The sequence below is a fragment of the Terrapene carolina genome, unplaced genomic scaffold, assembly GCF_002925995.2.
Source record: "Terrapene carolina triunguis isolate 2854851 unplaced genomic scaffold, T_m_triunguis-2.0 Scaffold179, whole genome shotgun sequence".
Lineage (NCBI taxonomy): Eukaryota > Metazoa > Chordata > Testudines > Emydidae > Terrapene > Terrapene triunguis.
Window position 1 is genome coordinate 309,482 of NW_020664530.1, and position 15,583 is coordinate 325,064.

The window sequence follows — 15,583 nt, forward strand, 5'->3', positions numbered from 1 at the left end:
GAAATCTTCCTTCACTGTGTTTAGTGAATTTATACAATTATGTCACCATTTGAGGAGAGTGGAGTAAATTTTCTACAATGTGAATGGAGAAGAGGGGAGGGGAAAAAGCTTTCCACAAATATGCATTCAAATTTGAAAGCAAATTTCAATTTAGCCATGACTCACTATCCTTTCATGTTCACTTTTTGCAAACAGAGCTTCGTGAAAAGTGATTTTAGCTCAAATATTCACCAGATATGAACATCAAATTGTGTGTTCAATTGTAAATTTTGCAGTTCATAATTTGTGAGCTGTTGATTAGTTTTGGAACATAAATCACATGGTAATGTTCCTATTCTTTCTTTGGTTTTCCCTTAAGTTATGTAACCAACACAGAGCAAAATACACGTCACAAATGACTACACAATTCGAATTTTGCATTCTGTTAGCTACATAATTGCACATTAGTGATTCCACAGTTAAGGACACACTGAGATTTGCACTTACATCAAAGATTAAAAATTGTTTGGTATGTATGAATAATATACTGTACCTTAACCAAACACACAGCAATTATAGTATGGAATTAATTTTCTAAGAATTCAGAATTAAATCAGTTACCTCAGACTGATTAAACAGATTTTTAAATGGGCTCTACCACTTTTTTGTGGGGGTGCATCCAACCTTATGTTTGGTCCTGTCTAGCAAATAAAATTCCTGATTTTTGAGATTTGAAAAGTAGCTTACTTCTAGATGATAGCAAAAGTTACTAATGTATAAATTAGTGATTTAACAGCACTACTAATATTTCTAACGGCATCACAATGATTGTCACCTAGTATATTTATCAACCAATGGATTTCGAGAATCTGAGTTTTCAGTTAAAAATAAATAAATTAGCGGGCTAGATCTTCGGCTGTGTCCAATCCCTGCAGAGCACAGCCCCACAAAGGAGCAGGTTGCAGCAACCTGATTCTGGGCTTAACTGTATACTACTGCCAGCCCCAGGTTTTTTTTGAATCAGGGTGGATTTCAGTCTAAATTTATCCTTTAAGCGTCCAGTCAAAGTAGGAGCATATTAATCTGAAAGTAATCTAGAATTCTTGATACACTGACGAGCTCCAGTAATGGGAACATAGGGAGTCTGCTGTGGGTATCTTTAGGTGAAGTGGCATAAAGTTGGGATTGGACTTTCACCTGTGGTTGGTTATTCTCGGATTTTGGGGTCAGGGGAAACTGCTGGCTTTACAGCCTTGCATTTTTAATTATGCCAAGGCCCCAGCACTGCCACATTAAAAAAAAAAAAAACAAAAAAAAAAACCTGGTTATGAATCAAACAATAAATAATGGAGTACTTAGTGAAGATGCTACCTACGCTCTCCCATCAACGTAGGTACTCCACATCCACGAAAGGTGGCAGCAATGTTGATGGGAGAAGCCCTCCTGCTGAGGCAGAACTGTCTACACCAGCGGTTCGATCAGCATGTGGTTCTTCTACACCCCTGAGCAACATGTTTATACCGACGTAAGTTTGTAGTGTAGACCAGGGCTAAGAAGTGGTCAGCTTAAGTCATTGGTTCAAATCTAGTCCCAGTTTGGAATGACTGAAAGTTATTTGCCAGTCATGAAATGAGTTGGTGGGCTCATTAGTTCACAACAGAATTCTACAACACAGAGATCATCACGGATGGTAACTGTCACCCTTGCTGGCAATCACAGCAGAGAGATCTAACTATTAGGTACCTGAGACTGAACTACTCTATCCCCCCTTAAAGACATGGCCCTCTCCAGGTCACAGCAGAGGTATATAGGCAGGACAGGAAGAGGAACCCTTCACAGCATCTGCTCACCCTCTGTATGTTTGCTTTGGACAATTAGAGGGGTTCAGTTTGATCAGCTTGGCATCTTTCAGAGGCTCTGCATTCGTGTTTCGAAAAAACCACAAAACAAATGCAAATACATTAAAGATCTCTCTCTGCTATGATCTACTATTGCTTGACTGGAAATTCTCTTTCCCTCCTTGTTCCCTGAAGCAGTCAGAATGTCTTTCACCTTTCCCATTTACTTCTTGCTTTATCCCAGCTCTTTTCCAATACTACTTTTTCATTAACAACGACTTCCAATTTCCTTGTTTACTAGCATTTCACCCTCCCATTTCCCTTTTCATTTGTTACCTTGCTTTCTCTCTCTCTCTCTCTCACATACACACACACACACACCCCAGAGGAATTACTGTACTAGCTCTCTTGGGAGAAGCTGCTGTGGCCTTTTTTTGGGGGGGGGGGGGGCTTAAAATAAATAAATAAAAAATAATCTGACATCCTGCAATAGTGCTAGAAGCTAACCCTATTGATTTCAATAGATTTGAGCATTAGTTTGAGCCTACAGCATTTCATTGCCTAGCAACAAGTTGCTTAAGGTTACTATAGCGATGACTGTCTAACGCAGGCACACTATCAAAGAGATGATCAAGAACATCTGCCACTCTTATATTGGGGCTTCAGGGGCTTTCCTTTCCCCACTTTTTACTGTGTATTCTGAAACAAATATATGAGGCAGGCATGGTTGTTTCCCTCCTGGTAGTGATGTTAATTCCAAGTGCTATATATTTACAAAAACATACAGTGCACAAAACAGATGTCTCAGAGGCGAAGGAAACAATCAGCTGCTCTCCCAGTAATTTCCACTGCCCCAACCACACTGACTTCTATTGTTAGAGCTGATCAACTTCACTCTCTCATTCCTGCAAATGCAGTGTCAGCAAGTTGCCCCTCCTTTCAGCTGGCTGTATCCTTCATTCCTTCTCATACACAAACACCAGAAAAGATTGAGAGAGAGGCTTTCTTTGTTCCCCCCAAGGAACAAAGGAGACCAGATAGCAGGGCCTCTAAAAGGTAAATACACTAGTCTTCAACATAACCTCTGTAAATCTTATTTTATAGGTCAAGGAAATCGTATCCATTGTTTACTACAGACTAAGTTAATGAAGAATCATTTCACAGATAATCATTGTGTCTAATTTAAACCTGAGGAGGTTTTGCGCTGCTGTGCAACTCTAACACCAAAGTAATTACCGTTTTCTCAGAAACCTCCTTTACGTATGAAAGTACAACAAGCTGGTCGCAGAGAGGTGCAAGTCCACTGATGTAGAATTCAGTATCGAACTGGAAAACTGCAACACAGGAAAGACACAGATTTATAGAAGAGCATGAGCCACTCTCCAATAAAAACATGGATCTGATTTTCAGAGATGGCCAGCTGTGCATGCTCAGCATCTCAAATAAATTAGGCCCAAGGTATACAACAAGCCAACAGTATCCCTTGTTAGACTCACTGGGTGACAGAAGATTGCAACTTGCAAATGAAACTAAATTAAGGGTTAGGAAAAGAAACATCTTGGGCTCCATCACATGCTATCAATGAAATAAGAGGGGTCATGTGGATTTTCAGTAGCTGATCGCATAACACAATAGGACGCAGAGCTAGAGGCAGAGTTAGTGCAGTTTACACAAAGTAGTAAGAGCATTTTCCTATGGTCATTAAATTGTGGAAACTCACTTAGTGGTGCCCCCTAAAGCTATCGGTGTGATATATGAGAATCCTAAGATTATTATTTTATCATCAGCTTAAGCTTCAATGTGATTTTTATAAGCAGAATCAAGATTTTAAAAAAATGTTAGCTGATATTTACTTTTTTGGCCTGATTTGTAAAACTGAACATGAATTTCCAAGATCACTTTTGAACCCAGGGGATTTGAATGCTGACTATAATTGTGCTGGGGGATAGGGTTTCAAAAGACAGTTGAATGTTTATTTTTTTTTAAAGTTTTGTTTCAGTATACAGTGAACCACAACAACATTTACCTCACCTGAAATGAGGTTTACATTTGTAACATTTAACATTAGGGAGCATATTGCTGCTTTTTCTCTCTTTGATCCTTGACCACCACATGGTTGACATAAATATACACAGAGAAGAAGATCTGCAAGTGATTGCATTTGGACTAGAAAGATGCATTTTGTATAACCCTAGATGTAGATCCAGGGCACAGTGATTTTCATTTCCATTTTAGAAGAATCTGAGCATAGATAATGAATGTGTTACCATTAGTTACCACTAATTTAATTAGAACAAGAAGGAAATGCACTGTAATCTTGAGTGATAAAATAAAAGAAAGGATCATAAAAGAAATGGGGAGGAAAGAGGGGAAATAATCATCCATTAAGTAAGAAAAACTGCTATGAAATAAGAGTTAAATGTAACATTTGTCTCTAAAGGAATAAGCAAATATAGATATATAAAAAAAATTAACACAGACCCTGTGACATCATTGTGGGATGAATGCATCACATAAGGTTAAACATTCAAACAACAATATCCCTGGGTAGAATATGCTGACATTTTTAATCCTTTATGCAATTATTTTGTTCTGTCCTGCAAGATTGACAATGCTGCTCGGAATATATCACGTTTTGAGTGCTGATTTTAGAACAGCTGATGTCAGAAACATTATCTACGTAATATATCTTGCTCCTGACATTCAATTTAGCATTTAACGACTGAAAGGAATACTCAAAGCAGAGAGTGAGAACTTGAAGACGACAAAATAAAATGGACAAAACGAAATACATTGGTTACGAGGAGGACAGAGGAATATTTATTGACAACTTATCAAATGGAGGCTAAAAAAGATGTCTACTGCTCTGAGACATTTAAAAAAGACTGAGGATTCAATTTGCGGTAAGAACATGGCACTTAGTGACATCTTTAGATTATTTAGAATGTTTTACCCATTTTCTTTCTAAATTCCATTGACTTTCAAACAGGACTACAGTCCCTAAGTCAATTAGGCACTTTTGAAAATTTTACCCTATTTGTCCACCCAGTGGTGAAGATGGGATAAACCAAAACAGCTGTTGGGCAAGAATGTTGCAGTAAGTTTTGTTCTCAGAGTTTCATTTTTCTGGTTTCAAGTTCAGCTTCTCTATAGCTCATCCTCCTCAAGAGACCTTGTTGAAATACAATGCTATAGTTCTCTTGCTACGGCCTTGAACAAAGAACATCTAGTACAAATGCTTCTTGTTTATCTGATAAAAGGCTTTGATACAGCTAATCAAAAGGCTTTTATTGAACAGATTACAAACATTATAGCCATACAGAACACAAGATAAGTAGTGAGCCAAATTAACCTAATGGTTACAGGTAGTTTGTTACGAGAGAAAGAGAACCACCCAATGAATAGCTATTCAAGAATTGTTATTAATTTGAACAGGATCGTGAAACTCTTAAACCAAAACTAGCATCCATATGCATTATGAGACCACATCCAAGTAAAACACATTTACGATTAAGGCGTACAGGAACCAAGATGCAAGATACACTGATTCAGATCAGTCCTGCTCTATGTTAGTCTGTCACAAAAAAAAATATTACTCAAAAGTAGCCCTACCCCTAAGCTACTTGTGCCTAAAATCTTTAAATATTAGCATTAAGTAAAATAAATATTTATGTGATTTTGTAACATTAGTGTTTGTGATTGGAAAGACCCATTTCTAAGAACCTTCCCAGACATTAAGTATTCCATTATTTACAGTAAGCTCTCTTTCTTCCATTACCCACCTAAAGGTTAGCTAATTTCTTTGTATTATTTTTGTAAAGTGATAATATTTCAAGGATGGAAGCATTTCCAGCCAGTAGGGAACCTGAATAGAAGAAACTACCAGACATTTCTAGGTTAAAAGATGTCAATTGTGATTCAAAATTAGGAAGGAAATGAAACTTTTTTTTAATAGTACATGAGAGGCCATGCATCAGAAAGCAAGGGCTCAACGGGAACTCTGCCTTTTCGTGGAAGTACAATGAAATAGTCCACATGAGAATCCTATATTTGTATTCAAAGGCAGCAGTGTGCCTCTACAGTTCACTGTAATTCTTCTCCTGAAATTACATCATGTCCTATGTGAGCAATAAAGTGACTATCTACTGACTGAGAATGCATTCAAATGACATTCTAATAAAACATTATGTTACTTGAGTTTCTAAAGGAGGAGCACTTTATAGGATATAACTGATACCAAATGTCAGCTCCTGTGTGTACCCCGGACTTTGCATCACTATAAGATTTTGCACAGGATACACAAGATGGGTTTTCCACCTGGAGCTCACAACCTCAAGGAGGGTTACAAACTGGTTCCATGGCTCACAACCACCACATGGGTAGGATGGGAGAGAAGGTGGTCTCAAAAGGTGGTTTCTGTGGCTGGAGAGCAGCAGCTGTTAGCCGGGCGCCCAGCTCTGAAGGCAGCAACCCGCCAGCAGTAGTGCAGAAGGGTGGCAATATCATACCACACCACCCTTACTTTTGCGCTGCTGCCTTCAGAGCTGGGTGGCTGGAGACTGGCGGCTGCTGACTGAGGGCCCAGCTCCGCAGGCAACAGTGTAGAAGTAAGGGTGGCAATACCATACCATGCCATCGTTACTTCTGCGCTGCTGCTGGTGGCAGTTCTGCCTTCAGAGCTGGGCTCCCGGCCAGCAACTGCTGCTCTACAGCTGCCCAGCTCTGAAGTACGGGTAGCAGTACTGCACCTCACCTATAATAACCATGCGACCCCCCCCCCCCAACTCCTACAATTACAAGAATGTGACATTTCAGATTTAAATAGCTAAAATAATGCAATTTATGGCTTTTTAAAAATCCCATCACCATGAATTTGGTAGGGCTCTACCTATAGTCCTCAAGGAAATCACATTGAATCCTTGTCATCTTTTGCCGACAGATTAACAGAATTTTAACAGCTAAAAATATTGATAGTCTCAACGGTGAGCTTTCCTTCACAAAAGTCCATTGAATGGAAAAATATGGGCAACTTCAGCAACCAACAGGGGAGGAATATGGCAGCCTTTAGATCACAGTATTAGCCTCACTTATTTCATCAGGGATTTTGCTAATTATTAATATAGCCGTTTTTGTCATCATGTGAGGCTAAAAAGGGGTAATAGCAGTATTAGTCAATGTGGGTTTATTATGGGTAGTATGGTGTTTTGTTTATTTATTTATTTTTATGGCTTAAGATGTTCAGGGGACTCTGATGAAATGTGTACATAAATAAATATACAAAGAAGTTGGCATTTAACCACTGGTGACAATTTTCTGCTCAGTGTGGTCGCTAATAAGATTTTTTTTTTTTAAAGTTCTTACAACGCTAGAGTAGAGTATCTCTCTTTATGAGCCAAACTGAAATATTCAGCATCTTCGTCCAAAACCCAAATTGGTTGTCATGATGTCCACTTCAATTAAAATCCAAAATCTGACTATCCAGTGGCTGAAATTCACCAGTAACAATTTCACTAGGAAACATGTATGGATTGATCCGTAGTTCTGAGACCATTCCTCAGGACACAAAGGTGTGCTGGGGAGCACATCCGCTATACATGCAATTTTACACCAGTTAGATGTCTACCTTACTTGGAAAGAACGAGTGTCCGGAGGTGTTATAGATTGGTTAGAACTTGGACTTGGAATAAGTCACCTGGGGTGAAATTCTGGCCACCATGAAGTCTTTAGGAGCTTTGCCACTGACTTTAAGGGGGACACGATTTCATCTTACATTTTACTCTCAAATACCACTGAATGACACTGAACAAGTTGCTTATCCCTTTGTGCCTCAGTTTACTCCTCTGTATAACAAGAACAATCCTTACCTACCTCATGTGGGTTCCGAGAGGATTACTTAATGTTTGTGATATATTGTGTGATCTTTGGTGAAAGGCATTATGTAAGTGGAAAATATTAATTATTTCCTACCCTTTAGAATAAGCATCTTATATTGCTTTTTAGGTCTTCGCTGAGGAAAGGATCCCTATTCAGGTCATTGCATAAGCACATGCTCAACTTTATGCATATTTAGAGGAATTAAACTAGTGCTTAAGTTCTTTCCTGAACTGCAGACTTAGCATGCAGATCAATCTATGTTTTTATGTATATGCTAAAAATCTAAATGAGTGTTAAAGTTTTTTTTAATAAAAAAAGTAATGCAGAAGCAAACTACAACAGGAATGGCTTAGTACAGTATAACAAACAGCAAGAACTCTGAAATCAGACGGAGTAAGCACAGAGATCAAAAACTCTTTTAAAAGATCACAATGGTCTTTAGTCCAAGTTAAGCTTGTAATTCAAAACCAATACTTTCTAATCAATATGGTACTTCACTGTGGTAGCTGACAGAGCTGAACTGATACAATCAGCTCATCTAACAAACTGTTACCCAAGCAGCAACATTTGTGGAGTTTATCTAAGAACCATGCAAGCAGTGAATTGTAGCATATAAAAGACAAAAAAGGTAAAATTATTACAACATCATTGCTACTAGACTGAAAGATACCAAGTTACTGCTGTAACATATGCCTTAAGATCTGAAACCTGTCCAGATGTTTGATTTGATTTCTCTTAGGCATAAACAAGGCATCAGTATTTTAAAAGGAGAAGTACAGTTAGAACAGTTTAGTATCATTTTTCTCTCATGGTATGGGACAGCCTGGTTTAGAAGCAAGATAGATGCCACCTTTATTTCCTGACTGTACTACCATCAGGAAACAAACCATCACAGAATGAGATGACGAGAGAGAACTTGCTTTATAATACTTGGCATCTTTGCTTTCCAACGTAAAATTTAAGGAGCAGGAGTTGTTCAGTTTCCTATACAACAAGCCGTAAGCCACTGTAAAATGTTTACACTCTCTTGATGCCAATATAGTCTGTACTGTTACAAACACATGAACTTCTGATGCACTAGGAACATGACTCTAGAGTGGTGCAAATCTGAGCACTCTTAACCTTCAAGGAGGAACTGTTATCAGTCCTATAAGTATCTTGAAGAGCAAAGATCCAAGTGTGATGCTTCATAGTCCACCTCTGGGATTCATTCATCATGTGAAGTTTGGGCGGGGGGGGGGGGGGGGGGGGGGGGGGGGGGGCGAAGGGGCAGGGGAAGCCTCAACATGACAACAGTTATTGTGTTTGGTTATTTGTTTGATTTTTTACAAAGTAAGATGCCCAGATGTTATGACGAAACTTGTCATTCAACCACTGATGGTAGTTTCTTGCTCACTGAATTTCATTTGCTTTAAGTTCTGTGCATTAAATGCACCTACAGTAAGAGTACAGTATCTTACTTGACATACTAATGTTTTCTGTCAAAAACCAAACTGGTTGTTGTGCTGTCCACTGAGCTTATCAGATCTCATTATCTAATTCTTCAAAGTAAAGTTTAAACTACAATAAAACTGAAACTGATGCCACTGTATGATACAAGGTTCTTTAGAAAGATCTTCTAAAAGGTATCAAAAGCTATTGTAATCTCTATTGAGACTTGAACAAATGATGCTCCCCAACCTTATGCCCATATTTTAAGAGTGCTGTTCAGAGCATTCAGCAGAGCTGTCTCAGTGCTGTGACCTGAAACCAGAAAGGAAAATCTCAAGCAGATTCTTAACAGGTAAGTGAGATAAAACACTGATCCTCAAATATACACTGAAGACACTGTGCTGAAAGAGGTAAGATCAAGAAGTTCCCTCCACAAAAATCTCTAGCCTTCAGACATGTGTCTAGGCAATTCAATAAGAGCTTAACTTTTTTTTATAAATGAAGTTCCAGAAGACAGAGTCAAGTAAGGGCAACTACCTGTGTATATATTAGAGTCACTCCTGAAAAACTAAAAGCTGGTTTTGATCATTTATTATATAAACTATCCCATTTTATTATTTTCTAAAGGGGAAACCCAAAAAGCTTTTGGGTACTAAAAGATGCAGATGATCTGAGAGTGGAACATAAGGTTAAACTTCTCCCTCTATTTATGGTTCTCTCAAATTATATAGTTCTCCATTCAGATGATTCTGTAGGGAAAATAGAACAGTGCTCAATAAACATATTTTGTAATCCTTGTAAGTCAGTTAATTTTCAGGTATTCCTTCCTCTCAACATATCCAGACTTCTTGCATGTGCAGATGGAGTCTGAGGATCGTCCTGGTTAATTTTCAGAATTTTTCTTATGGACCTAGCCCAAGCAGTACTAGACGCTAAATACAGTAATAAATGAAATTATGACATTTGCCTGAAATCACTATCAAGATGAATAGTACAAATTTATTTCCTGTGGAATCACTTGGTTCAGTGTCCTGAAGTTAGACAATAGAGAGTGAAATCCTGCTCAATGGAAATCAATAGGAATTTTACTATTGATTTCAAACAGGGCCAGGCTGCAAACCAATTTTGTCTGGAAACCAATTTTGTCTAATCCCATGCCCTCATAACAGAGAACCAGGTAAGAGCAGAGGTTCTCAAAGTGTGGTCCATGCACTGCTTCCACATATCCACAGAGTTGTTTTTGTCACAATGGGGTGACAGCTTTCACTCTTTCAAGAGGTTACGCTTCCTGCTAGTCACAGTCCAGAATAGGAATATCTTCCAGGGACTCTGGGGGCTTTTTATTTTTTAATTAAACAAAACAACCACTCCCCCAACCTTTTCTTCCATCCTGCTTTGTACCCTGCTTCATGCATCTGTTTGTCAAGTTTTTTTTCCATGTATATTCAATGGCGACCAAAGTTACACCCATGACCAGAACTGAAAGGGTAGCAAAAACCAGGGAGGCAGAAGCAAACTACAAAGCAACCTGAGGACATTGGAGCAGTAGAGGCTGCACAACACTACGTCCAAGAGACAGAAAATGGAGGGGAGGTGGTGAGCAAGGTAATCAAGCAGCACACAGCTACCTGAGAAGATGTGGGATTGGGAAGTTAGGAGCTCTGGCACAAACAATCTCTGTTTTAAGAAGAGGGCCACAACACAAAGTTTCAGACTAATGGGGTTACAGGACTCTGAACGTTCCCAAGACAGAGTTAAGTAAACTTCACAGATTAAAAACAAGGAGGCCTTTGTGTTATTTCAAATTGCTACCTCCAAATGAGCCACGGAGAACCTAACTGCTACTGCAGTTATTCATTCTGAAATGAGAAAACAAGCCTTCAAAAATTACATAATATTGAAATTTATCTGTGAAAACCTTTTCTGTTATTTTTAAAAAGAGACACAGTTTGTGGGGTCATACTTATTTCTACATAGCGGCTGGGCAGGTCTCGCATTTCACTGGCATGCCGTTCCTTTACCGAACATATCTAGAAAACAAAGACATTTTATTCAGTGCTATTCATCTCAAACTATGTTGCATTCTGAAGCGCTTAGAGACATGTGCATTATTAGAGCTTCAACAAAGCTTGGGCTTTGCATTGTTGTAAGCTGGGCAATTACTATTTACCATTATCATTTAGAAGGAGACCATTAAAAACTGATGGAACTGCAGGAAAGTGCTACAGTAACCCATAGCCACACAAATAAACGTTGGAGGAGGAAGGAAAAATGACTCAATTTAAAATCTGGTTGCTGTGGTTCATACAGATTAGTAACTATGGGCTCGGTTTTTGTGTCACCTCCTTCGTCCATTGAGTGACCCCTCAAGCTTTTGAGTGGAACTAAAGTACTGCTCACTCTGAGTAAGTATGGCAGAACCAGGCCCTGTACATTTGTTTAGCTGATTTACAAAGCACTCTTGGTCTAAGTGTATGAATGTTATGAAACTGATACAATTTGCAAATGTAAAAACAGATGCAAAACTTTTAATTAAACCTCATAGTATAGAAAACTCTTCCAAGATTTTAATGTCACAAAAAAGCATTTTTTTAAATGATGTTTCCCATCTCACTATATCCGACTCCATACCATTTGCTCATACCAGCCATTTTTAAATTTCCAACACTGAGCACTAATGTAGCAGTCTGTTATTAGAAAGCATCTAACATTCTTGTAACAAACGTATCAGGTATGAGTCTCAGCAAATCATACATGTCTCCAGTGCGCGTGTTTAAAATGCCAGCTCCCTGCTAAAACAGGATTGAAAGAAAAATATTCCTTTCCATTTCCATGGCTGAAGGAAACTGTGTGTCCATTTCAACAGTCACAAAAAACCCACCTCATGACAAGCTGTTTCTGCTTATGCTAATACAAATAAATGAATTCGACAATTCTCTAGGTGCTTTCAAAAGGGGTAATCTCTTGAAGGCACAGAAAAGAAAAATGTCCCCGGGGATTATACACACCGTATGTACAGAGAAATCTGTCTGGCCACTGGGTGTCTGTCATTACTCCTCCTCCTGAGGGTCAGCCCAATGATATTTCTATGGCAGCAGGAGTTCTGCACACAGTTGTCAAACCAAATTCCATCCTTTTCAATTGTCTTTGCTTTTCAAAACTAATCTTTTGTTTCTCTGTCTGTGATAACAGCAAGCATTTATTACAAGGACAGGTAATTATACCTTTACTGAAGTTCCCCAGCCAATAATCAGTGTTAAATTATCTTTCCAGCAAAGGCTGCAGGGATACATATCTGGGCGAAGGCTTATATCATCACGAGGCACATTGGTAATTCTTTGCTTGGAGATCATGTCAAGTATCTTCACACCCTGGAAGTTAAATACAATCCAGTCTTACTTACTATGCCATCTCTCCTACAAACGGCATCTCAAAACATTTTGTGGTGTTCGGCATTACATGACAGAATATTCATGTCTATGGCATAAGTTGCAGCTGTGTCAAAAGAATGTATAGCAGAAATATGTAAGTGTTCAATATTAAGACCAATATAACCCAGGAGAAGAGAAGAGAAATTAAAGAGGTACAAGCAAGGGAGACATATTTTAACCCATTTAATAAGTGATAGGATAGGATATAGAGACACAATAATGAGGAAGAGAAAACGCAGGCAGATAGCAACATCTGAGACAGAAGAAGCTCCAGAGCAGAAGGATCTTGTGAAATTGTGGGAAGGAACAGAGAGAAGGCAGGGGCTGGATGTGCAGATGGAGTCAGGAGACGAAAAAGAGGAGCATCAGCGAGGCATCAGCACCACTGAAGTAGAAGACAATGTTTTTTAAAGCAAACTAAACTCAAAATTAAAAAAAAAAAAAAACCACCACCACCACAAGAAATAGAACGTACCTAGTAGAAAGCTGCAGTGTTTCTTTTATTAAGTTTGCTAGCAATTACCCATTCTAGAGGGAGGAGCGTAGTGAGGTTTGCAGATTTGTCAGGATATTTTTGGGGAGAGCATGACCAGATACAAGTAAAAGGTGCTATTGGTTAAGCCTCTCCATAACTGTTCGCTAACAGCCAAGGAGGAGACTCCACAGAGGTTAATGCTGTTTTAAGCAGCATTACCTCTCCCAATGAGATCTCTTTGGCTTTATCTGCAGGCAGAGAAGATGATGATGCTACAAAGGACGGCCAATCCCCTGCTCCAGCATCTCTGAGACCAGCCCCACCTTCAAAATCTTGCTGTGCCATGCTGTAGGAGCACTAAAAATTCCCTAGCACGTGTTAACATAGCACTGTTTGAAAGAGAACCAGTTAGCGCACCACATGCTAATGCAGACTAACATTTACACCCATCTGGTGGAGACTAAAGCACTGTGTAGACAAGCTCTTAGTCTTTTAGCTCAAACTGAAAAGGCTCATGCTCTTAGCTCTGGAGGTTCCCAGTAGATAACCCCTGTGTTGCTTAACTGTAAGCCCTGTAACTAGCTCATGCTGTCTGTGGCTCAGGCACAGAGGGGAACGTTTAACAAACAACAAACATGTCTGATGCCAGAATCAGGGCTTACAACTATAGATTCAACCTGGTGGCTATTTCAGAATATCAGAGGTCCAAAAGATTTGTACACAACATGTCAAAAAGAACACCAGGGGAGAATAAGACCAACATAGCTAAATGGTAACACACAGACAGTTATGAGGACACAAAAGGCATTCTATAAAGTGGACTCAACAGTACGGAACACTAACTGCACTGGATAAGGAATACATTGGAAATTAAAAAGGCTAAGAGAAAAACAAAGGGTCAAGAGTCAAATATATTAATTTTCTGGAGGGCAAGCATCATTTCACTTTCAACATAAGCAAAAGCCTGGCTGTGACTTTTTTGTCTCTGACAGATGGCATTCAGCATGTTATTAGTATTCCATGTTCCTATGTGGTCCTCTCTAGAGACACCTCTCTTCAACTGTCATATCTACTCCCAGCAGATTCTCATAGAATAAATATTTTAATTGAATGGCTCTGAAAAGAATGGACCATCAGCAGTGGCCATGCAGGAAGACGAAGCAGCCATTGAAGCTGCATTCTCCAACGGTAGAGTTGTCCAGAAGAAGCATATTACCAGTAGATCCATGCAGCAGGTTTGGCAGGCAATGCCTGTTGATTATATATAAATTAATTCTAAAAATGGATCAGAGCAAAAAAATCCTTGAATACTTCAGCTTCAAAAAGAAACTAATAGAAAAAGGGTAACATATTCAAAAGGGCTAAAATCCCATTTTCATAAGTGACTTGGGTTCCTAAGTGCCTAAGTCACATTTGAAAATGAGACTTAGCTGCTTTTGAAAATGCTACCCACACTGGCTACTCGTCACTATTGGGCTTTGGCATTTTACTCAATTTCGGCCTTGACCTTGTAGTTTGATCTGCAAATGTAGGTGAAATTCCATGGTCTGTGTTATCCAGAAGATTAAACTAGATGTCTACAGTGGTTCCTTTAGGTCTTAATCTATGAAATTATACTTTTAGTAAAAAGAGTCGATTTTCTGCTAAGTATTTTCCAAGGGGGACTCCCAAAGGCCTATCCAAATTAGGAATTTAAAAAAAAAAAAAAGATTGCACCCATGGAACTACACTGATGTAGTTACACAGGTGCAAACCTCAATGTACTGTAGACACCATTCATCGATTTAAAGTAGAGCTCACAATAATGTGATTCAGTATGGCGGCTTCTCAATGCAAGCAGCACTGGTGTCAACCCTGCTTTCCACAGGGGCAGGGTACATCTCTAATAGGGGTTTGCACAGGTATAAGTCTCTACAGTCCTTCAGAAGAATACAGCAATAGTGAGTGTACTGAAGAGAGAGAGAGAAAATTTACACACCTCAAACATAGATTCTTCCCAATGTTTGACTGCATTAATATTCTGAATAATGGAGACAAATGTTTTAATATATCAGAGTATTTTATAAAAGGAGCATTCTGGCAAACTGACCTTTAAAATGCTTCAAGTATCGGTCAAACTTGATGCAACAATACCAGGTAACTTTCCACGTATATTTACCAGAGATGGCAGATACAGTAGTAAATACTTACCATATTATTGGCCCAAGCAATTAAGTGTCCTCTCCATTTTACATTTCTTATGTTTCCTTCTCCTTCGTGTAAAACAGAAGGCTTCCATCTGTTCATCCAAGTCTTCTCATATAACAGCAACTGTGGAGGAGTATAACAAAAACATAGTTCAGTGAAGTAGTGCTATATATAAAATGAAACTTTTTTTGATTAGTAAAAGTATTTCTAATCTTTGTGTTTGAATTGGAAGAGAAAAAAAAAAGTGTTGTCCAACCAAACAAAAAGAGAAGCAATAAGGTCAAATATTTTAATTAGTCTCCAATGTCAAAGCAACACATTTATTATTTCAGAATTAAATCTACTTTAATAATAATAATCAGCTCTTT

At 38.6% G+C, this 15,583-nt stretch overlaps 1 protein-coding gene across 1 annotated transcript in view; it reads right to left on the reverse strand.

Annotated features, from left to right (window-relative positions):
* LOC112112030 (vacuolar protein sorting-associated protein 41 homolog) overlaps positions 1–15,583 on the reverse strand; it is a 141,657-nt gene that overhangs the window by 50,805 nt on the left and 75,269 nt on the right. Inside the window, exons 8-11 of the mRNA XM_024207732.1 lie at positions 15,219–15,338; positions 12,347–12,493; positions 11,086–11,152; positions 3,054–3,151 (exon numbers count right to left, since the gene is read on the reverse strand). Of these exons, the coding sequence (XP_024063500.1) occupies positions 3,054–3,151; positions 11,086–11,152; positions 12,347–12,493; positions 15,219–15,338 (432 nt within the window). The remainder of the gene's footprint in view (positions 1–3,053; positions 3,152–11,085; positions 11,153–12,346; positions 12,494–15,218; positions 15,339–15,583) is intronic.